The sequence below is a fragment of the Capra hircus genome, chromosome 9, assembly GCF_001704415.2.
Source record: "Capra hircus breed San Clemente chromosome 9, ASM170441v1, whole genome shotgun sequence".
Taxonomy (NCBI): domain Eukaryota; kingdom Metazoa; phylum Chordata; class Mammalia; order Artiodactyla; family Bovidae; genus Capra; species Capra hircus.
The window spans coordinates 85,483,367-85,508,262 of record NC_030816.1 but is presented as its reverse complement, the minus strand read 5'-3'; the positions used below and the strand labels follow the sequence as shown (position 1 = coordinate 85,508,262).

The 24,896-nt window shown below is 38.7% G+C and overlaps 2 protein-coding genes across 3 annotated transcripts in view; one reads left to right on the top strand and one right to left on the bottom strand.

The window, feature by feature from the left end:
- The window catches only part of PACRG (PARK2 coregulated), a 540,483-nt gene extending 521,972 nt beyond the window's left edge, over window positions 1-18,511 (bottom strand). Inside the window, exon 1 of one of the 2 annotated variants that reach the window (XM_005684960.3) lies at window positions 18,091-18,511. In XM_005684960.3, coding sequence (XP_005685017.1) covers window positions 18,091-18,246 — 156 coding nt within the window. In that variant the 5' untranslated portion in view covers window positions 18,247-18,511. The remainder of the gene's footprint in view (window positions 1-18,090) is intronic. The other variant, XM_018053445.1, reaches the window with a different exon arrangement.
- Window positions 18,640-24,896, top strand: part of PARK2 (parkin RBR E3 ubiquitin protein ligase) — a 1,213,425-nt gene continuing 1,207,168 nt past the window's right edge. The window contains exon 1 of the mRNA XM_018053444.1: window positions 18,640-18,835. Within this exon, the coding sequence (XP_017908933.1) occupies window positions 18,829-18,835 (7 nt within the window). The 5' untranslated portion in view covers window positions 18,640-18,828. The remainder of the gene's footprint in view (window positions 18,836-24,896) is intronic.

Below are 24,896 nucleotides of genomic sequence, written 5' to 3'. Positions count from 1 at the left end.
ATGAGATATCCTAAATATTAATCTCTACTGGAAAACTTTTAATGGAGACAGTGAATGGGAACATAAATCTATTTAGTACGGAAAATTATGAAAACTTTGTTTTCATAACCAAATGTAACAATACTTCAATAAAGCTCATACAATAACTATATATACTTTATATCATAGATAAATCAGTGATGGATATTTTCAGATCATGAAATTGTGCTGTACACAGTGATACAGTTTACATTTATTAAAATAAGAAATAAACTATTTTTTGTCTTTTATTCTATGTACTATAGGCCTAAAAGAACAAGCCTCATGTAATAAACAGGCTTATACATGCTTCGGGAGCTCTTTTAAATGCCTCAAAGATGACAAGGATAAACTTATCGTTCCATTAATAACTTCATGTACCAGCTAGGGGTAAGGCTGCCATGATGTGGTTTCGATCCTCTCTGCTTCTTGACAGCTGGTGCAACTTGTCCACTGTTAGGTGTTTAACCAAGAGAGATAAACCCATATCCACACAAGCACTTGTACACCAATGTTCATAGCAGCCGTTTTGAACAGCCATACACTGGACACTACTTGGATGTTCACCAACAGTGAGTGCTTAAACTGTGCTATATTCATATGAATGTAATACTGGAAGCAATGAAACAATGAAGTATCAATATATGCAGCAACATGGATGCCTCTTTAAGCAATTACGTTGACTGGAAAAGAAGCCAGGGAAAAAAAAAGTGTATTCTGCATGAAAGTGTGAAAGTGTTAATCGCTTAGTCGTGTCCAACTCTTTGGGACCCCATGGACTGTAGCCCGCCAGGCTCCTCTGTCCATGAGATTTTCCAGGCAAGAATACTGGAGTGGGTAGCCATTCCCTTCTCCAGGGGATCTTTCTGACTCACGGAAAAACCCAGGTCTCTTGCATTGCAGGCAGATTTATGTTCTATATAAATAAATACAAACCCATCTATATGACAGAAAGCAAAGCTAGGAAAATGAGGGAGAGGGAGTGATTGCAAAATGGGGGTAATGGACAAGTTTGCATGATTTTGATTGCTGTGATGGCTTCACAAGTTGTATATGTGTGGCAAAATGTATTCACTTTTATACTTTATGTAGTTTATCGTTAGTACCTCAGTTACAGTCTTTTAAGAAGAAATATTATTTACATATTTGAAACAACTGCATTAATTTAAAGTAAGAAAAAGTTAAGAGGTAGAACTGAAGGAATGTGGGCCTGGGGTCAGATGGTGGAAGCAGGCATAGGTCATTGACTGCTAAGCCATGATAAGCTATTCTCACGACTTTATCAACTCTGTGCAAGGATCACGCTGACACTTGAAGAAATGATTTTCATTTTGCAAAGCAACTGACAACGGAAAGGAGATTAATGACTCTTCACCATAAACTGAATGTACGTTCTGAATTTGTTTTCCAGAATGTTAATATGTTTTAGCAGATTAACTCCAATCTACTTTCATTACTGACAAAAGTCACTTGTTATTACTTGCAGATGACTGAACAGACGGAGGTGAGCTCTATAGTTTCAAGCAGAGTAAAACAAGATAGACCAATTATTTCACAGAACAGAATTATTTCACTGAACTTGTCCACATGAGCCTGACAGTGGTCACAATTTTCTAGCCTACTTAGCATCAGCACCCTAGAATGCTCTCCACCGTTCGCAGAGGGCAAGGCCAGTCTGTGCTATTCCAAACAGGCCACTAAAGGTTTAAGTATCTTTTTGGTTTCCCTGAGCCTTCTGCCTCCCATTACTAACCCTTTTTTTGATTGGATCTTGGTTCAGTTTAGAACTGTAGGTTTGGATTTTGACTCAAACATTCGGCTTGCCTGAATCCTGTTAAGCCATCTTCTAGGTCTATCTCAAGTTCTACCCTGATTGAATCAGCCTGATGATTCTGGGTTTGCCAGTGTTATCTCAAGAAAAACCTGGTGTTTGTACTATGTGAGTCACTGCAAGTATCTCAATCCAATCCAATATACTCAATATATTGGTGCTGATTTTGGCCTTTGAGATGCTCCCAAGGTTTTTGATTCCTTTGGTGTTTAAAGGTTCTAATCTAAAACACCATTCCTGTGATTTTTTTTTAATTGAAATACCAAGTGTTGATAAGTTTCACATCAGTTCAAACTAGCTTCCACTCACATAAATAGAAGGCCAAATGTGACTTAGAGAAAGTCTTTTTTTTTTACCTATAAAAGGGAGGAGGTTCTTATCAGGAAATCACTATATTATTTCCATAAGTGATAAATAGGAAGTAAATGTATAACAGGTGTAGATGGACATTCACAATCATATTACTTTTAAAAAATACTTAAACAAGAAATACAACTGAGCATCTCAGATATCTAGAACATGGTGCCAAGTGTTGAGAGGCACAGGGGCAAAGAATTATAAGACACTGGCCATTGAAACCTGAAACTTATAAAAGCTCTACTTGATGAATTTATTATAAAAATTTAAAAATGAAAAAAGATGATTTTGTACATGTAAATCCCTGTGAATGTGTGTATGATCTAGTATAATAAGAAGTAAATATGATATCATATACTCAAGAAATTCCAAAGAGAAATAAAGTATATACAGAGGCATCCTTCATTATTGCTTAAAAGTACTAACCCTTATTTTATACAACTGTTGCTGTTCTGTGTCAATAGTCACTATGTTACATAAATTCTAAAATATATAATTTTATAATTATAATTTACATTTATTATTAAATTCAAATAATATTTCATGTTCATGTGAAACCAGTAAATAATTCTACCTGATTTTGAAATCAAGTTGTAGTTTTATAATGTAAAATGACTTTTATCTTAAAATACAAAGTGCAAGACACATGAGATTTGGTAATGGATTTACTGCTTTTCTCAGGGACTATTTATTCATAAATACTTTGGTTTAGAATAGACAATCTGTGAAATATATTTCTCTGTGGACTCTGTTCTAAGTAAAAACCACAAAAGGAAGCTAGCTAGCCATGAATATTCCATATTCATTATTTTATTTGGCATTTATTATATAATCATATTTTTTCTATTCTGTGCTGTAACAATGACCTTAATTTGAATTGCTTTAGAAAGATACTTCTGAAATATAGATTATTTACATAACAATTATTATTTATAATAAATCAATTCACATCCTTTTCCCTATATGATAGTAACTTTGGTAAATAAGCAAATTCATGGATAATAATATCTGAAATTTTTGTTTAGGTTATGATTCTTAAATGTATATGGAAGACTTAAAAGTAAATCTCTGACCATAACACTTCTCTATGACAGACTAACTGAATTATCTTAAACTTGCTTCAGAGTTGTTGTATCCCAAATATTAAATCTAAATGTCTTTTGCCTCACTTTCTAGGTCCTACAAAATCACTGGTCACCCTATGTATTAAACTTTGGTGTGCTTCGCGCCCATAACACGGTCACTGTTTGCTGATCAATAATGAGTGTGAACTGCCCCCATACCACTGTTGTCAGTGTAACAGCTGGATTTTTAATTCCTTTTAAGGGAGCGGAAGCAAAACCAATACCTCTTCCTGAATCCTCTATCTAAAATCTCATTATAAGAACTTAAATATGAAATACACACACTGAAATAGAAATACATATTTTTCAGAAAATGAAATAATTAAGATACTATAGACGGGTTCTGGTAGTCTAGATCCCTCGAGTAAGCAGGAGTAAAAGATGTGACCCGTGGCCACATCATTTTCAGAACTGCAGAGCAGGAACTGGCTAGGTCCTCTGACACGATTAAGGAGCAGCAACACAATGGGTCCTGAGGTGGTTTTTCTCCATTATTTTCTGGTTCTGGTTCGTAACTTGTTTTCTTTTGTGTTTTTCTCCTTACTGATCAAAATTACAAGGGCCACAAACGTTTAATGATATAAATGGATTTTAGCAATTAATTATGCTTTTAAAATCTTCAAAGAGTTTAGGTAACCTAGGAAAAAGTGCTGCCTCGTGGACTAATAAGCAGGAATACAGAAAAACACAGGGACAAATACCAAAACTCATTGCCTATTTCGAATTTAAGAGGGACCTAATCCTTATCACTCATAACATAACATTAAATAGTAACCATGCTTTTACACAGATGTTCTTTTTAATCTTCTGCTCTTAGACAAATCATCTGGAATTAACAAGCCAAAATAAGTACAGACAAAAAATGTCTTTTCTCATTTCCATAGGACATTTCTAGAAAGTGATCCTATTCTAGACCAATAAATATCTTTAATAAATTTCAAACGGCTAAAACTGTAGAAACCAAAGTATAAAACCATGAAGCAACAAATCTACTAATAAAAAAATAATGATCAAAACATAATTATAAAGCCCCAACCAACAGGGAAAATAATCCCTCACAAACAACAACCATATAAAAGAGGAAAGCTAAACTAAAATCATGTATCATTTTAATAATAAGACCAATACAGAAAAAGAAAATGCAAGAGTGGAAATAAGAAATCTGTTGTCAAAACCAGAAGAATTAGTATATAAATTCAGAAGACAGTATATGAAGAGAGAAACAAAGAGCATAATGAACCATAAGGAAACCTAAACAAAGAAAAAGAAGGCATAAATTAGCAAATGAGGATTTAATGCAGATATTAACAATATCTGTATGATATGATGACTACAGTTTTATTCAAAAGAATGCAGTGACGCTTTTTGGGAATAAGTCAAGAGTGATTAACACTAGTAGAAGGGGTTTGATATTTACTATCTTTTTTCTCTTTCAGATATTTTCTTAAAACTCTACATAATTTTTCATTTGTGTAATGAAAATAATTTCTCAAATCCACACTATTAAAAGAAAAACATACTGAAATCCAATAAATTATTTTCTGCAGAATGAAAGTATAGTTCACATAATTAATTTTCTTCCTGAAGGAAAGTTTTACTTTAGTTTCTAGAAACATCATTTGTTCTAGCAGCAAAGAACTCCAGGAAGAAAGCCCCTCCTCCAGTCCCAAACGATCAGGGAAATTTAGCAGTCCCATCTCCCCACCTGTCAGTGACTGAGTATCGGTATATCTCAAAACTCATATGTTGAAGGCCTATCCCCTAAAGGTGATGGTGTTTGGAAATGAGGCCTTTAAGAGGTAATTAGGGTTAGATTACATCATGAGAGTGGGGACTCTAGGGTGGAATTAGCAAGTTAATAAGAGAATTGGAGAGTCTCTCTCTGCATGCACAGAGAGGACCATCTGCAAGCCAGGAGGAAGCTCTCACCAAGAACTGAAATGGCCAGCACCTTGCTCTTGGACTTCCCACCCTCCAGAACTATGGGAAGTAAATGTCTGTTCTTAAAGTCCCCCCAGTCTGTGATATTCTTGTTATGTCAGACTGAGTTAAGATACTACCAAGGCATTAATACCTAGTTTTGGATAATAAAATATAAGAAACTTGTTATGGGTTATGGGGAAGGCTTCTTTTGCTTCCTGATAAATGAAAGAGATGTCAATAGTTTATACTTGTTTTTTAAGCTGAACACTTCATAATTATATAATTTACAAAAATATAAGAATGATTTAATATTAGAATGTCAGATGATATTAATGTTATATTGATGGTCATAGACTTAACAAGAAAAACCTTATGATCATCTCAATAAATGCAGAAAGTATCTTTGATAAAATTCAATACTACTCACAATTTTTTCAAAACCCTTAGCAAATTAAGAATGGACTATGATTGTCCCCAAATTATACTGTGCATCCAACATAATTTAAGCAAAATCCCCCCAAAAGTTTTTCTTTCAATTTACTCATCTGTCATATCACAAAGATTTATTTGCATATATTAAAGAATCCTAACATCTCCAGGATAAACCCCACTTCATCATGGTGCATGATCCTTTTAATGTGTTTCTGGATTCTGCTTGCTGGTATTTTCTTCAGGATTTTTGCATCTATGTTCATCAGTGATACTGGCCTGTATACTGGTACTGATGAATGTATTTATAGGGCACAGATAGAGACACAGAGAGAGAGAGCAGACTTTGGACACAGCGGGGGAAGGAGAGGGTGGGAAGAATTGAAAGAGTAGCACTGAAACGCATACATTATCATCATATGTCAAACGGATAGCTACCGGGAAGCTGCTGTGTAACACAGGGAGCTCAGCACAGCACTCTGTGACAGTCTAGAGGGTGGGGATGGGGTGGGGGTTGGGAGGAAGTTCAAAAGGGAAAGGACACATGTATGCTTAATGGCTGACTCACATTCTTATGAAAATGATTTTCATAAAACTTGACAACCTACTCTAAAATTATTATAGATGTTAAGAGACCAAGAATGCGAAAGAGAATGAAAGCAATTTGGAGAACTCACCTTACTAAATATCAATATTTATGAAGCTACAATGATTAAGACAATGTGAGTGGGATGCTGGCTTAGTAATAGATAAATAGGACAGACCAGAGAGTTGCCAGGTACTGTTTATAAAAGGTACTGGGTGGGTGTCTCTCTCCATATGGAACAGATTAAATTAAAGTCATCTCAAAAAATGATCTAGTGACACAATTATAATCTGTATGTAAACATTTTATGAATAAAATATGCAAAAACCCAATATATCAGGATGAGAAATACTTCTGAAATTAGGCACAAAATATACAAACAATAATGGGAGAAACTGATAAATATAAATACTTTAAATTTACAATTTCTGTTCATCGAAAAAATGAAAAAAAAAGTATAATGACAAGTCACAGACTAGGAGCTAATAAGCTGGGTCCATATTTAGATTATATAAAGAACATCTATATATCAGTAAGAAAAGGACAGACAACCCAATAGGAAAAGGGAGCAAGGCTAGAAACAGGCACATCACTGAGGGAAAAAAGAAAAAAGATGAACAATGAAAAGAAAATATATCAGCAGTCATCAAGGAAATGCAAAATTAAATCAAAACAAGATAGAATTTCATGCCCCTCAGATTGGCACCATTAGGAGAGACTGGCTTCACCAGTTTCTAAACGTATCACTGAGTTACAATACTTTAAATACTTTAAATTGTTACCTTGGTTAGAATTCTCTCTGAAATATCTGAGTATTATGTATAATTATACAACATATCAGCAGGGATAACACTGCTTAATAAATGTCTGGAAAAACTGAATAGTACAATACTATGTCCCTGTAAGTTCTGCACCTCCGTGCTGTGCTGTGCTTAGTTGCTCCGTCGTGTCTGACTCTTTGTGACCCTGAAGTCTGTAGCCCACCGCGGCTCCTCTCTTCATGGGGTGTCACCCGGCAAGAATACTGCAGTGGGTTGCCATTTCCTTCTCCAGGGGATCTTCCCAACCCAGGGATCGAACCCAGGTCTGCCACATTGCAGGCGGATTCTTTACCAGCTGAGCCACAAGCGAAGCCTAAGAATACTGGAGTGGGTAGCCTATCCCTTCTCCAGGGGATCTTCCTGACCCAGGAGTCAAACTGGGTTCTCCCGCATTGCAGGCAGATTCTTTACCAGCTGAGATAGGAAGAAAGCCCTCTGAACCTCTACTAAACAATAAAACTATGCCTGACACAATTAGAACAGTTAAACTGAAAATGTGGAGGGTGGACCCAGAAATCAGGTGACTACAGGCACGCAAGTGGCTCAGTGATAAAGAATCTGCCTAATACAGAAGACAAGGGTTTGATCCCAGGGTAGGGAAGATCCCCTGGAGAAGGGAATGGCAATCCACTCCAGTATTCTTGCTTGGAGAATCCTATGGACAGAGGAGCCTGGGGGATACAGTCCATGGGGTTACAAAGCACTGGACATGACTCAGCACACACACACACACACACACACACACACACACACACATGTAATTACAATTTGCAATCTGTGAACCACAGCCTTAGATGTTTCCAATCCATTTATAACATATATTATGAATGGGTATCAGAGGTACTGAGAGATTGCTTCCCCTCGAAACACTGCAGGTGGGGAGGGTGGAAGGCAGGCAAGGCTGGTGTACTTAAAAGCCCCAGGCCTTTCCTTGGGCTGTAAAGAGCAGCACAGATGCAGTCAACCCTTGCTAGACAGGTTTACATCAACACTTCATCAGAGTCTTCAGATTCCAGAGAACTCCGATTCAGTAATTCTACTTCAGAACTTATATTTCAAAGAGATATTTAAAAGTATGGAAGAAATGTTTAGAAATATTAATTTTGTCATTATGTATAGCAGCAAAAAACAGAAAGCAACCTGAGTGAATGACTGAAGAAATGATGGCACATTCAGAGAACAGCATTTGATGAAGTGCTTTAAATGCTCAAGAGGAGTCTGTGATGACATGTAAAATATTAGCAAGTTAAAAAGAATCTTCAATTACACAATTTCATGTAAAGTATTATAATTATATATGATACAAACTAAATATGTAAGCTATATAGACACGTGTATTATGTATACTTTCATAAAGTCATATATACTTTGCTTATATAGTCTATAAAATATAAACAATTTGAAGAATTTTAGATATATACACCACAAATAGAATTTACGACATAATTCTTTGGGGAAAAGAAAGCATAAAATGAAGACTGAACACTGAGTGAGCAGGAAGCCGGGTCTGACTGGTCCCAGCCTTTTCCGACTCTGCCCCTAACTCTTCCCCTGGGTCCCCCTCACCTTTTATAGCTCACCAAACAAGATCCTCTTTGAGAAGCCTTCCTAGACCTTGCCTCTTTCAGGCCATTTGGCTCTTGAGGGCTTATAGCATCACACGCTTCCTCTCTGACACTTTACAAAATCAGCAGCTGTCTTGCTCCTTTCATAAAACGAACTGAGAACAACCAGAACTAAAACAAAGTCTACACTCTCTGGAAGGCACTGAGAATTCTGTTCTCGGGTCAAATCAGATCACCAAAGTCTACACACAGGTGCCATGTGAATTTGATCTCATGCAAAACCCAGTTCCTCAAGATAGATTTTAATGTCACCTACCTGGCTCTTACTGAACTCGTCTCTATGAATCTGACCAGTGTATTTCATGTAAGAAATAAAAATGTAGGTATGGTGTGTTGCATGTATTTAAAATGCTACCAGGTCAATTTCCCTGAAAAGTCAGTGTAGAGAAAGGCAGAATGCCCTACAGGGACTGACAGGCTACTTCTTTTGTGATAACGAGAAGTGTATAAGGTTCTCCTCTCAGCAACAGATGCCAAGAAGCTCAGAAGGAAATTTGACCATCAATCAATAAATATACTGACCCTTACGAATGAAAAAATTGATCCCCCTTTTCTTAAGTTCAAGCTTTCTACTTTAATTACATTTTATTCCATTGTTTCATCTATTTTGTTTCTAATCACTCCAATTTACTTTCAAAGGCTTTTGTCTCAGTGTATATGTATCTCATTATAAAGCTATTGAAACTGATTGAGGAAAACACTATAAATAAATACATGAGAAAGCTGTTAATGATCATTTTTTTCTCAAAAATGTATATTTAAAAAATAGAAGGGTGAAAGTCACCAATAAGAGAATGAAAAGGAAACTCACCAATGGGGAAACTATACTTAAAATATATGTATTTATTTGGATTTCCAAGTCCTCCTCCAGTCATTATTATATCATTTACAATAAAATATGAAGAATAAGAATCATTACAAATAAATACACCAAATAAAGCCAAAAGAAAAACAGGCAAAAGTATAGAAACGCACTTCACAAAAGGGAATCAAATAGCCAATAAATAAAAAGTTTTAAACTACATTAGTCAGAGTAAAAATGAATATTAAATCACAGTAACATTACATACCCATTCAGTCGCTCAGTTGTGTCCTACTCTTTGCGACCCCATGAGTCGCAGCACGCCAGGCCTCCCTGTCCATCACCAACTCCTGGAGTTCACTCAGATTCACGTCCATCAAGTCGGTGATGCCATCCAACTATCTCATCCTCTGTCGTCCCCTTCTCCTCCTGCCCCCAATCCCTCCCAGCATCAGAGTCTTTTCCAATGAGTCAACTCTTCACATGAGGTGGCCAAAGTACTGGAGTTTCAGCATTAGCATCACTCCTTCCAAAAAAATCTCAGGGCTGATCTGCTTCAGAATGGACTGGTTGGATCTCCTTGCAGTCCAAGGGACTCTCCAGAGTCTTCTCCAACACCACAGTTCAAAAGCAGCGATTCTTCGGCACTCTGCCTTCTTCACAGTCCAACTCTCACATCCATACATGACCACAGGAAAAACGATAGCCTTGACTAGATGGACCTTAGTTGACCTTGGTCTCTGCTTTTGAATATACTATCTAGGTTGGTCATAACTTTTCTTCCAAGGAGTAGGCATCTTTTAATTTCATGGCTGCAATTACCATCTGCAGTGATTTTGGAGCCCCCCAAAATAAAGTCTGACACTGTTTCCACTGTTCCCCCATCTATTTCCTATGAAGTGATGGGACTGGATGCCATGATCTTCTTTTTCTGAATGTTGAGCTTTAAGCCAACTTTTTCACTCTCCTCTTTCACTTTCATCAAGAGGGTTTTTAGTTCCTCTTCACTTTCTGCCATAAGGGTGGTGTCATCTGCATATCTGAGGTTATTGATATTTCTCCTGGCAATCTTGATTCCAGGTTGTGTTTCTTCCAGTCCAGCATTTCTCATGATGTACTCTGCATATAAGTTAAACAAGCAGGGTGACAACTCACGGCCTTGACGGACTCCTTTTTCTATTTGGAACCAGTCTGTTGTTCCATGTCCAGTTCTAACTGTGGCTTCCTGACCTGCATACAGATTTCTCAAGAGGCAGGTCAGGTGGTCTGGTATTCCCATCTCTTTCAGAATTTTCCACAGTTTATTGTGATCCACACAGTCAAAGGCTTTGGCATAGTCAATAAAGCAGAAATAGATGTTTTCCTGGAACTCTCTTGCTTTTTCCATGATCCAGCGGATGTTGGCAATTTGATCTCTGGTTCCTCTGCCTTTTCTAAAACCAGCTTGAACATCTGGAAGTTCACGGTTCACGTATTGCTGAAGCCTGGCTTGGAGAATTTTAAGCATTACTTTACTAGCATGTGAGATGAGCGCAATTGTGTGGTAGTTTGAGCATTCTTTTGCATTGCCTTTCTTTGGAATTGGAATGAAAACTGACCTTTTCCAGTCCTGAGGCCACTGCTGAGTTTTCCATATTTGCTGGCATATTGAGTGCAGCACTTTCACACCATCATCTTTCAGGATTTGAAATAGCTCAACTGGAATTCCATCACCTCCACTAGCTTTGTTTGTAGTGATACTTTCTAAGGCCCACTTGACTTCACATTCCAGGATATCTGGCTCTAGATTAGTGATCACACCATCTTGCCACCTCTTGTTAATATCTTCTGCTTCTGTTAGGTCCATACCATTTCTGTCCTTTACCGAGCCCATCTTTGCATGAAATGTTCCCTTGGTATCTCTAATTTTCTTGAAGAGATCTCTAGTCTCTCCCATTCTGTTCTTTTCCTCTATTTCTTTGCATTGATCGCTGAAGAAGGCTTTCTTATCTCTTCTTGCTATTCTTTGGAACTCTGCATTCAGATGCTTATATCTTTCCTTTTCTCCTTTGCTTTTCACCTCTCTTCTTTCCACAGCTATTTGTAAGGCCTCTCCAGACAGCCATTTTGCTTTTTTGTATTTCTTTTCCATGGGGATGGTCTTGATCCCTGTCTCCTGTACAACATCATGAACCTCATTCCATAGTTCATCAGGCACTCTATCTATCAGATCTAGGCCCTTAAATCTATTTCTCACTTCCACTGTATAATCATAAGGGATTTAATTTAGGTCATACCAATTATTGATGATATTATAGAGCAAATGGTGCTATTATAAAGAGCTGGCCAGGAGTTTAAATTTGAAAAATCAATTTAGAAAATGGTTTTAATACCATTATTAATGCAAACATATTCATATGCTAAGATGCAGTAACGTGAACATTCATACATATACTCTCCAAAAATCTGTACTAGAAAGAAGAACAGAGCTGGAGGTATTATGCTCTCTGATTTCATACTATACTACAAAGCTACAATAATTAAAACAGTATAAAAAAAAACAGTGTGATACTGGTAAAAACAAAAACAAATAGATACATGGAAAAAAATAGAGTACCCAGAAAAAAAACCCTATACACTTATGGTCAATTAATCTACCACAAAGAAGGCAAGATGTACAATGGAGAAAAGACAGTCTCTTCAATAAGTGGTGCTTGGAAAACTGGACAGTTATATGTAAAAAAAAAAGAAATTAGCATATTTTCTTCCACATATATAAATATTAATTTAAAACAGCTTAAAGTCCTAAATATGACTAGAAACCATAAATTCTAGAAGAAAATATAGAAAATGCAACATTTGACATAGACTTAGCATTATATTTTAGCAAATTTACCCAGTTAAAAAATGGGCAGAACTGAATAGACATTTTTCTGAAGAAGACATGCATATGGATGTTCAAAAGGGACATGAAAAGATGCTCAACATTGTTAATCAAAAAATGCAAACCAAAACCACAATGAGATATCATCTTATGCCTGTCAGACTGGTTGTCATCTGAAAAACCATAAATAATTAGTGCTGATGAAGAAGTGGAGAAAAGGAAAACTTGTATGTTATTGTGAGAATGTAAATTGGTGCAGCCCCTGTGGAAAACTGTGCAGAGATTCATCATAAAACTAAATCTCGAAATACCGTATGATCCAGCAATCCCATCCCTGGGGATATATCTGAAGGAAATAAAAACACTAACTCACGGTATATAGTGACTGCAGCCATGAAATTAAAAGATGCTTGCTCCTTGGAAGAAAAGCTATGACAAACCTAGGCAGCGTATTAAGAAGCAGAGACATCACCTTGCTGACAAATATCCATCTAGTCAAAGCTATAGTTTTTCCAGTAGTCATGTATGGGTGTGAGTGTTAGATCATAAAGAAGGCTGAGTGCTGAAGAATTTATGCTTTCAAACTGTGGTGTTGGAGAAGACTCTTGAGATTCCAATCCCAAAGAAAGGCAATGTCAAAGAATGCTCAAACTACTGCACAATTGCACTCATCTCTCACTACTATTGCCTGGAAAATCCCATGGATGGAGGAGCCTGGTAGGCTACATACAGTCCATGGGGTTGCAAAGAATCAGACATGAGTGAGCAACTTCACTTTCACACACTAGCAAAGTAATGCTCAAAATTCTCCAAGCCAGGCTTCAGCAATACATGAACCGTGAACTTCCAGATGTTCAAGCTGGTTTTAGAAAAGGCAGAGGAACCAGAGATCGAGCTGCCAACATCCGCTGGATCATGGAAAAAGCAAGAGAGTTCCAGAACTGGTGTGTGGCAGTCCATGCGGTCTCAGTTGGACATGACTTAGTGAGTGAACAACCCCAATGTTCGTAGCTGCATTATTTACAGTCACCAAGATATGGAAGCAACCCAATTGTCCATCAATAGATGAATGGATTTTTAAAAATGTGGTAATACATACAAGAGATTACTATTTTGTTTAGTCATGTGTGACTCTTGCAACTTCATGAACTATAGAGCCCACCAGGCTCCTCTGTCCATGGAACTGTCCAGGTAAGAACACCAGAGTAGGTTGCCACTTCCTTCCCCAGGGGACTGTCCCAGCCCAGGGACTGAACCCACTTCTCCCGCACTGGTAGGCAGACTCTTTACCACTGCGCCACCAGAAAAGCCCGCAACAGACTATTACTCAGCCATAAAAAAGGATGAAATTTTGCCACTTGAAACAGCATGGATGGATCAGGAACATATCATGCTTAGCAAAATAAGCCAGACAGAGAAAGACAAATACTGTCTGTTATCACATGGAATATTGTCTGTTACACATGGACTATAAGATATAAAACAAGCTAGCGAATAAAAAAAAAAGAACTGACTCACAGATATGGAGAACAAACCAGTCATTACCAGTGGGAAGAAGGAAGGGAAGAATGAGCAAGATAGAGGGAGGAGATTGAGAGTCACAGCTACTATGTATAAAGTAAGTAAACTACGCGGGCTTACTGTCCAGTGCGGGGAATATAGCCAATATTTTACAGTAGTTATAAATGAAGTATGTTCAGTTGTTGTGCTCAACTCTTGAGACCCCATGGACTGTAGCACACCAGTATAATCTTTAAAAATTGTGAATCACTGTGTTGTACATCTGAAACTTATATAAAATGGTACATCAACTATACTTCAATTAAAAAATACTAGAATTTTCCTAGTAGCACTATTTGTAAAAGTCTTAACCTAGAAGTCATAGAAATATTCATCAACAAATGAATGGATCCATAAATTATGTTATATTCTCCCATGAAAATAATATAAAGAAATGAATATGAAGGATCTATGATCATATGCAGTAATGTGGGTGAATTTCACAACAGTGATTCCATACACCAGACATAAAACAACTACACACTGTATGATTCCTTGAGTATATGCACAGATCTGTTGACAGCAGTTGGGATAAGATTAACTTGGGATGCATTTGGGCAGCTAAGCTACTAGAAAGGTCCTGAAGGGGTGCTGTGGTGTTGGTAAGGTTTCTTGATCTGGGTTCTGGCTACACCAGTATGTTTAGTTTAATATTTATCAAGTGATGTGTGTGCATTTTCCATTTGCATGTTATGTATCTACCAAAGTCAATAAAAAAGTGATCAAGAGAGGACTGGCCTGAGTTAGAAAAATCTAGTAATATAGCATTCATTCTTTGCTCTGCCACTGAATAGATGACTCACAACAAAAGAGAGTTAAATTGTCAGAGGTATATGCTAAACGGAAAGAAAAAAGGTCTTCTCTGCCTCCTCATAGGATTTCTAGGAAAGCAAAATATAATAGAGATGTGTAGCCCTATTACATATTATAGCATACACAAAGCCACTATGATTAATACACATATAGCAGTGATAGATCATTCAAATTAAATAGGAAGATTTTTACATATATATAATTCAGTTTAACTACAAGTGAAAGTTAATGTAGCAACTGCTGACCAATTTGGAAAAATAAAATAAATTTATACCTTGCTTCTTAAACCAAAATGAATTAAGCTGAAGCAAAGCTTTAAAATAAAACATTGAAATTATAAGAGGACTAGTGAAAAAAAAGTTAAAAATGTCCCCATTATCTTAAATAGGGGAAACCTTTACTCTTGAGACCCCAGTGTATTGTAGCCTGCCAGGCTCTTCTGTCCGTGGGATTTCCCAGGCAAAAATACTGGAGTGGGTTGCCGTTTCCTTCTCCAGGGGACCTTCCAAACCCAGGACTCCTGCATTGCAGGCAGACTCTTTACCAACTGAACCACCAGGGAAGCCTCCTTTACTAAGCCAAGTCACTTAAACACTTCACAACGGACATGTATAACGTTAATAAGAAGCTAATTAAAAACGGCATTCTGTGATCTAACCCTATTCTATGGATTTAATTTCATCTCCCACTATTCTTATTTGCTTCCATCAAATTAAACTGCAACTCTTCACTGTCATGATTTTGCTTATGTTGTTCCCTTTGTTCTAACGCCCTTCTTCCTACACATCTACACACTCACATCCCTTCAGTCCTTAGGTAACAAACGAGCACTGACTGTGCCATGCACTGTTTTATGTGCTTTACATGTTTTATGCCATTTTCATTATCCATTCACATTCATTACTGTTTTGTAAATAATTCTGCATTCACATATATAGATTACAACTGTTTAAGCATTTGGGCTTGCACAGCCCACATGATCATATCTGTCTATGATCACGCTTCTATTGCTGAAGCACCCTCAAAAAACACTGGGAGTCTCCATTTACCTCCTTAGGATACAGTTCTGTAAATCTCTTGTGGAAGTGCTCTGGAGTGAAGACTTATTTAATTAGTGAGTACTGGAAAGAGGGAACTGATGGCAAGTTCTAACACTAGAAAAGTGATTTGTGGGTTGGCTTGTGGAACAAGGAGTTGCATTCATGAAAAGTTATGGATTAGCGTGCTATTTTCTGAACAGAAATAAACCTTAAGAAAGAAGGGTGTTTTGACTATATGCTTCCCAGGTGACTCAGTGGTAAAGAATCCACCTGCCAATGCAGGAGACGCAGGTTCAGTCTCTGGGTTGGGAAGATTCCCTGGCCTAGGAAATGGCAATCAACTCTAATATCCTTGCCTGGGAAATACCAACTGACTATATAATGCAAAAAGGCCTATACTGCTGAGGACAGAAATGTTGAAATGTAAATATTGGATATGAAGAGGAAAGGTTTTATTTCTTGTACCACTGAAATTAGGATATATAAAGTGTCTTTCTTTTGTCAAGATCTGTCCATTGTTGTTAGTGGTGGCTTTCCTTGGAGTTTTAAGGACTGGGCTTTGTTTTGCTGATCACAAATCCCCAGAACTGGGCTTTGCAAGATTTAGAAGTTTAGAAACAAACAAAATTATCATTGATTGAATGAATGGATGGACAATATTTTCATCTAACAATTATGATTCCCACTAAATGAAGTGAAAGAATGACGCATCCTCTTTAGAAGATCCCCGAGGAGACATTATTATCACACTAAGGGATTTTCCGTAAGTATATGGAGACAAGAAGATAATGTACCTCAAATAAGTTATTTATAATTAAGGCTGCTTCATAATCAGTTTTTTGTGTTGTTGTTTGAGTCTTGTTACATTTCACAATACTGAAATATTTGATTTTCCAGAATTATGACTTTAGGTGAAAGGCTAGGTTTCTAAAAAATAAACACGATTATACATACACTTTTTCTAAAAAAAAAGAATCTGGCCAATTTTGTACATGTCTTTGAAGAAACATAACATTTTGGGAAAATCATTAAAATTATATATACTGAGTAGAAGGAAAAAAAAGAAATAATTAGCTTGAATGTTGTGGCATTCTGTGTTGCTGATAAACTAATCATCTTGGCTCCCATGATCACCTGTTTACAAGATATACTCACAAAAGGACCGCAGTTACAACAAGCAGAAAGTTTTAGTCTATTTCTGGGAATAACTATTGCAATGCAACTAACACACATTCCAATAATTAGAATTTCATTTTGTGTAGCAACGTGGAAATCTGGCCTGTGGGTCTAAAGGTGATCTATTTCATTTGCATATTTTAAGGATGTAGTTTAGGAATAATGTATTAAGTTTGCAACATTTATGTGAAACAAATAATGTGACACTGGAAAGCAATGCTATTCATTCAACATATGAGTTGCTACACAATAAATCAGATCCTCCCAGAATGTAAATTACACAAATTTGAAAGCTGCATTTATTATTGAATATATCATTCTCAGCCAGGTGCTTAGTCAGTAGGAAAACCTGGTGTAGCACACATTTAAAGCTTTTTTTTAAAACTGTTATGCATATACTGAAACCTGCCATGTGCAGTTTAAACTTTTCCCCCCTAATAGTATTGAGAATAATGGATTTTTACTACCACAAAACAATAGAAATGAAATATGAATTGTATTAATAGTCAGAAGTATTTGCATCAAATCTTGGAAATTTTAAAATTAAAAGTTTAAAAGGTCTATTTGGAAACAGACTTCTTATTAAGTTGCTTCTCAGTACTCTAACATGCCTTTTCATGAGAATCTTATTAGAAAAAATGCTAGGATATTCTTATAATATCTAGGTTGAATTGATAAAATTTCTTACTGTTAATGAGTTTGGGTTCCCAGCTGTACATCAGAAATGTTAAATTTTGCAAGGGAGTTCATGATTTCCAAGCCCTCTCCTTCTATTAAGGCGCTTTTCTGAGTGGGGCTAGTTTAGGAATCAATAAGTAAAGGGGATCTTTCTTTGTGTATACAGCTGAAGGATAAATTCAGATGGTCTAGAAACCCTGAGTTATTAGGAAGGTGCTTAGAAACGGGCACAGTACATCAGTTGCCCGAGACCCCTTCTTAACATCCCAGCCTGGACCTTCACACTCTTGTTGGGCACCGTCTGCCACTGGCCGAATAAATTGCCATTTTGGGCGAAGACCACCCAGGACATGGGCTCAGAATCCATCCTAGGGCCAGCCAATCTCTGCAACCTGGGGTCCCCTGACTGGGAGCGAGTGCATTCGATTCGGGAAGATCACTTACGACTGAGTTTTTCATCATGGCTTTGACTGTGAAGCCCTCAGAAACCAGGGAGTGAGGCTGGTGCACCGGGAGCGGCTGCTGTGCCAGGAGCTTGGTCCTCGTCGGCAGCTTGGCTGGGCATTTGTTTAAGCTCAGGGTCTCTTTTTCTGCCACCATCTTCCTAGAAAATGTCTTGTTCTCATACAACGTGTAGTAAAAGAGTCAGTGAGATTTATGGATGTGAGGAGGAGGTCGGGGGAAAAAAATGGAAAAAGGCGCGTTAATGGTAGAAATTCAACCCCTTCGTAGCAGTGGTCGATCCAGATGTTTGGCAGCTCCTAGGTGCTGGGAGTTGAGGGGAAGGGAGGGGCGGGAAGAGGGCAGGGCCGAGGCCAGAGCTGCCACAAGCTTCCAAAGGTAACCCTCCCGGTTGCTAAGCGACGCGTCAACATTGAGGCCGGATGGCCCCGCCTCCCGGTGACGTACACGTTTCCTGGGCCTCAGGCCGGAAGGGCGGGCGGCGGGCGGTGACTGACCCGAGGCGGTACTTAACGAGTGAAAACTACGACTCCCAGAAGGCCGCGGGTGGCACGCCGTTCGCGCGTGCGCATTCCGAGGGCCGGGCGCCGGGAGGAGGAGGGGGAGGGGCGTCCCGGACGATTTAACCCCGGAGCGCCGCTCGTGTGAGGCGCAGGCGGGCGCCCGGGTGCGAGTGGGACCCTGCTCGCCTGGCGGGCCGCGTCCGCCTGCCCAGTGGCCATGATAGGTACGTGGGTACCTGCCAGGTACAGCGTCTCTGCGCCGCCCCTCCCGGCGGGGACCCCCCCCCACCCCGGGTGCCCGCTGTCAGTGGCGGGTGGCGGTGTCCGCGCTCCCCTCAGCCCGCGCCGCCGGCTCCCCGAGAAGACGTGTGTGTCTCTGTCCCAAGCCCCGCCCGCGCCCGCCTTGCCAGGCTTCTTCCCGGAGACGCCTTCGCCAGGGGGCCCCTTGAGAAGGCTGCGTCCTGCGGGCCCTGGGCGAGCGCACCGCCCGCTCCAGCGCGGGCGTCCGTGGGGAAGCCCCTCTTCCCGCCGCCCGCTCGAGCGCGGGGGTCCGTAGGGAACCCCCTCTTCCCGCGCCAACTCGGGGCGCCTTGGGGGGGCTGTCTTCCCGCTGAGGACGGGGCGGGGGAACCCACACTGTCCGGGGAACTCTTCAAGGGTTTAGCGAAGCGCTAAACTCTTGATAGACCGGTGCCTGGTGATGGTGCTTGAGGTCAAAAGAAATTCCCGCAGGTGGATTTGAACTTCTTACACTCTTGGATTTTTGTCTTCTAGATAGTCTCTTTGGAGGTCTGAGATGAAAGAATAATTAATAGTGAATGATAGTAAGGATTAAAACTTCCAGCATAATGAATTTACGATTCATTATGCAACAACCTTTTTTAAAATATATATATATAAATCTTTATATATACATATATACATACACACACATATATATATATATTCACACACACACACACACACACACACACACACACACACACAGAATGACCTAGCTGCATTTTTGTGAATAAAGCTTTGGAAGTGGCTGTTAGAATTGCTTGTAATCACTGTAGTAAAGAAGACTGGAAAAGTCCCCCTTTTCCAGGATTGTTAAGCCAAAAATTAAAGGTTTATCTCTGAAAATTAGTGGAAATATACGATGTGATTACAAACCATTGCTTCTTGGGGAGTTTATTATGACAGATTTCCTCTAGACTGTGTGTTAATTGGTTTGGTGAGGTTTTTTTTTGGGGGGGGGGGCGAGTTATTCTTGACTGGGTGCCGCTTAAAGCACTTTTGATTGCCTCAGGTGCGTGTGAATGTAGTTTATCCAAGAAGATGGAAGGTGATTTTTAAAAAGTATGTAAGTTTCTACATACTGATTAAACTCTTCTTACATCAGTTATTTATTAGACTAATGTTAAAATCTGAAACGTTCTATCCAACACTAGGAGGAATATGCCAGCTAACTGACACTGTTTGCAACACTGTAAAACCTAAGGATGTTGTCCAGTTTTTCCTACTTTTCTAACATGATGTGGTTTCTGATGAATGGGTTATCTAATTAAGAAAAATATATAAGTTTTTGTGAATATTTTGACCTTTTTTAGGTGACAGTTACACGAGATTCATTTTCTAACGCAAATCTAAACTGAATCAGAAAAATATGAAAATTTCCAAAATTCACGCTGTCCGTATTTTACAGGGAAAAAATAGTCTACACCTTGTCTTGAAGACAGTTGTACAGATTTTATTTTAATTGAACATAATCTGATACATGGATAATTCTAAAAGAAATAAATTTACAGTAAAGTTATTTAGGGGCTTCCCCAGTGATACTGGTGGTAAAGAACCTGACTCTGTGCAGGAGATATAAGAGACGCAGGTTCTATCCCTGGATCGGGAAGATCCCCTGGAGGAGGGCATGGAAACCCACTCCAGTATTCATGCCTGGAGAATCCCATGGACAAAGGAGCCTGGTGGGCTACAGGCCATATGGTCGCAAAGAGTTGGATACGACTGAAGCAACCTAGCATGCTCGCGCGCAAAGCTATGTAAAGGCAAGAATTTAAGATCTAAAAGTCAGTTAATTCTGAATTGTTCTCTAACAGATGATTATATAAATAATGTTGTTAGAATGAACTATGTTTAGGCAGTTTAGTTTGGGATTTAGGGACACAGGAAGGAAGAGTATTATCTTTAGATCTGATGATTAGACATTTCTTAATCACTGGTAGTGCCATGGAGAATATAAGGTGGTGTTTTAAAAGTGTTGTTTCTCATACTCCAGCTATTGTTTTACACGGTGCAAATAAGTATAACATAAATAATTAAATCCGTGTACTCTCCTGAGAAAAATGCTTCACGTGTTAAAGCCATGTGGATAATGTACAATAAATTATTCTGTACAGCTACTCAACTAGTTGCATTGCCTAATTCTGTCAGTGGGTATATTGTAATAAAAATCTTAATTGCCAATTTTGGACTTGGTTATGTTGAATAATGCCAAAGGTAAGTGAAAGTGGGAGCAATTGAAGGAAGGTCTTGGAGTGATGAGTTTCCCATTTCTGATAAAACTTTGGAGCCAGGAAAGGCATTATAGTCTATATCCAGTGATATACGGAAGATTAAACATATTCACTAATATACATATGGGGATGATTTTAGTTTTTGTTTACAGACATGTGTGCTACTCAGGTGGCGCCAGTGGTAAGCAACCTGCCTGCCAGTGTGGGAGACATGAGAGATGCGGGTTCCATCCCCGGGTCAGGAAGAATCCCTGGAGGAGGAAATGGGGGTCCGTGGGGGACCCCCACAGCAATTGATTTCCTCACTACCAATCAAATTATCTTCCTTTACCTTCTCAAAACTCAAGATTCTTCCTTGTCACAGAGACTGTTTGAAAAGTACTACATGTCCCAGTTAGATTAATATGTTAAATGCCCTGACTCAGCTACAGAAACAACTTAAGTAGGTGAAAAATTATTATTTTTTGAGAAATATGGAGAGGACTTTAAGATAATATAAACCAGAATAAAAAGCTTAAGAAAATTCAACTAAGAAAAAAATATAAATTCTGGCATTTCTCTTAAAATTATATTTCACCCTTTTAAAATTAACAGTGTTTGTGTTTAAAACTGAGTTTTAATAGTGACATTTGTGGTATCCTATATATATGTTGTATTGAATGAAATTTAGGTATTTCAGTAGGATCAGATGTACTCATGTACACCCAGTACAGAAGTGTGTGCCTGCTAAGTCACATCAGTCCTATCTGACTCTTTGCGACCCCATGGACTGTAGCCCTCCAGGCTCCTCTGTCCATGGGATTCTCCAGGCAGGAATACTGGAGTGGATTGCCCTGCTGTCCTCCAGGGGATCTTCCTGACCCAGGGTTTGAACCCAGGTCTCCTGTGGATCCTGCACTGCAGGTGGATTCTTTACCACTGAGCTGCCAGGGAAGCCCTGAAGTACATGGAAATACATATATATAATTATGTTGCCAATATTGAAATTCAAACTCAATGTCTTAAAAATGATTTTTAGTGATCTAAAAATAATAATAATTAGAACAATCTTTTTTGTACTTTGTTTAACTTGACATCTCTTAGAAACTTATGAATCTGCGTGTGCAGATGGACCCTACAGTTACTCCTGTCTAGTATTTAATGGATGTACATAAATTATGTAGATAGTCTCCAATAAATGAGCATACGGTAGGTTTTCAGATAGTTGCTACCATTAGGAGTGTTTGTGTCCGTATGACTTTATTTGCTTATGTAAGCTCATATGTAAAGTAAAAAGATTACAAGCTCTGAGTGGATTTTCTAGTTAAAAGGTTTGTAGAGGGACTTCCCTGGTGGCCCAGTGGCTAAGACTCTGCATTCCCAGTGCAGGGGGCCTGGGTTCCATCCCTGGTGAAGAGCTAAATCTCACATGTGGCGTGCCTCAGTGAAGACCAAGGATCCCACGTGTCACGCTGAAACCCAGAACAGCCAAATAAATAAATACATATTTTAAAAAGAAAGATTCATAGATTTTGAATTTTGCTAGGTATTTCCAAATTGTTTAAAAGAAATCACCATGTTTTACACTTCTGTCCACCATAGCAAGGCAGCAAAGAGCTATCCTACTCGTGTGAGCTGAAGAAATTACAAAAAGACATCCTCCCCAGAACTGACCCAGCCTTCCACAGCAAAGCACCTGCTCGGTTTGCCCTCTCCTGCCCTGTCCCCACCCTAAACTTACTGCCTTTAAACAGTGCTGGAAGCGCACAACTGTCCGTGTGTCCCTGCCCCCACCAACAGCATTTGTGCATGTCCACGTTCCCCCCGTGGAGCGTAAAATATTTTTGCCTTTCTGATAGATGAGAAACAATATATTTTAATTTTTCAAATGAATTTAAGAAGAAAACCCCTTCACTTCTCACTTTATCATGCTTTGTTTCCATGAAAGCAGATTCAGTAATTGAGTATCTACTGTGTGCCCAGTACTGTTCTGGGTGCCAGGGATACATGAAGTGAAGTCGCTCAGTCGTGTCCGACTCTTTGTGACCCCATGGATTGTAGCCTACCAGGCTCCTCCGTCCGTGGGATTTTTCAGGCAAGAGTGCTGGAGTGGATTGCCATTTCCTTCTCCAGGGGACTTTCCCGACCTAGGAATCGAACCCGGGTCTCCCGCATTGTGGGCAGACGCTTTACCGTGGGAGCCATCAGGGAAGCCCAGGGATACATGAGTTACAACAACAAAAAAAACAGCAGAGGAAAAAAGTCGTCAAGAACGTATGGTCTAAGTGCACTGTTGGGCCACAAGTCTGCATATTAGTTTTAAAGCTTGTATGTGGTGGATTTTAAAGCCTCAGAATTTACATTTCAGTTAAATAGACTGTGCATTGTCTCTTGCTCTGCCATGTCAATAATTTTAGATGAGCAGCAACCCTACATCTCAGTCCCCAAAGTAGGCTGAAAGCTGTTGGTGATGATGTACAATTGTGTCACGAAGGAAGTTCTCCTTTTTTGCACAGATTTCTTGTAATTATGTACAGGTCTTCTTTGGTTCCAAAGACTCCAAAATGGTGACTCTGTGCCCTTTTCAACTTTGGAACTATTTCTAAGGGTTTTTTTGAAGTCTGCATTTTTTTTTTTTTTTGAAACCTCCTGGCTTCATTGCTTGAAAATGATTCAGTGAAAGCACTTTGTATTAAGATATGCAAATCCATTTCTACCTCCAAACCTTTTTGAAAATTCAGAAAAAAAAAGTTCTTACTTGATAGTGTTTCATATTCATGAAACCCATTTCAGTGCAGAATACTTTATTCTGTTAGTTTTTATTTTTTTGATCAATGGAAATTGTTTCTTACCTGCTGTTTCTTAAGCTGTTAATTGTGGCCCATTGCTTATATAGTGTTTCTGTTTTAATTTGAATTTAATGAGCTCATTTTAAATGCTTCTTTGTAGTCATCTGAATGGCTTCTCTCTTAAGTTTTGTGATATTAAAGACATAGATTTATGTTGCAGCTCACCTTCCATGCTTATTTACTTATATGCTTGGCCCATGTATTGAGACCACCTTAGGACATTTGTATTTTTAAGAGTATTGATGAGTTCTTGATGATTTATCGAGTTGACTCTTACTGTAACTTTTGAATAGGGTTCCCCGTAAAGGATAACATTAGAGACCTTAGCATCAGAGAGAGAAAAATCTCTATATACAATATATACAAACCTTCCCTGTCCCTTAAACCCCCACCCTTATCCAATTAGGATCGGAAAATAGTAGTGATTAGGAAACTAATATTAGTGTTCCAGTTGAAACATGTTCTCTATTTATCCCTGTAATTGATGAATGCGCCAGTTATCCCTACAATTAAATGTTTTTTGAAGTTTCAATGTGTAAATAACATCACCTGAGATGAACCCCTCTGCAACTATATAGTCATTTTTTAAGCTTATTGTTCAGAGTAGATTCATTCTCCAGAACATGGGAAGAAAGGAAAGAGACACCCGAGATTCACCTTGTGTTAATAATGTGGAGAAGGAGGACGAGGTTTGGGAAGTGTGTGTTTCTGAGGGAAACATTGGCTTTTATCATCCATTTATACTCCCCCTCGTCTCTCCCCTCATTTTCTTCTTCCCCACGTTCTTTGATTCTGTCAGAGCTCAGAGAAGCAGCTGCTGTCTGACTAATTAAAGAGGTGAGCTCTTTCCTTGCTTGCCTCTGGGCTTTCCACAGGGCTTGGCTGGTTATACAAGTGTTCCTGAGGGTTGTGTCAGGAATCGTGTGACTAAAGAGACCAGCCCT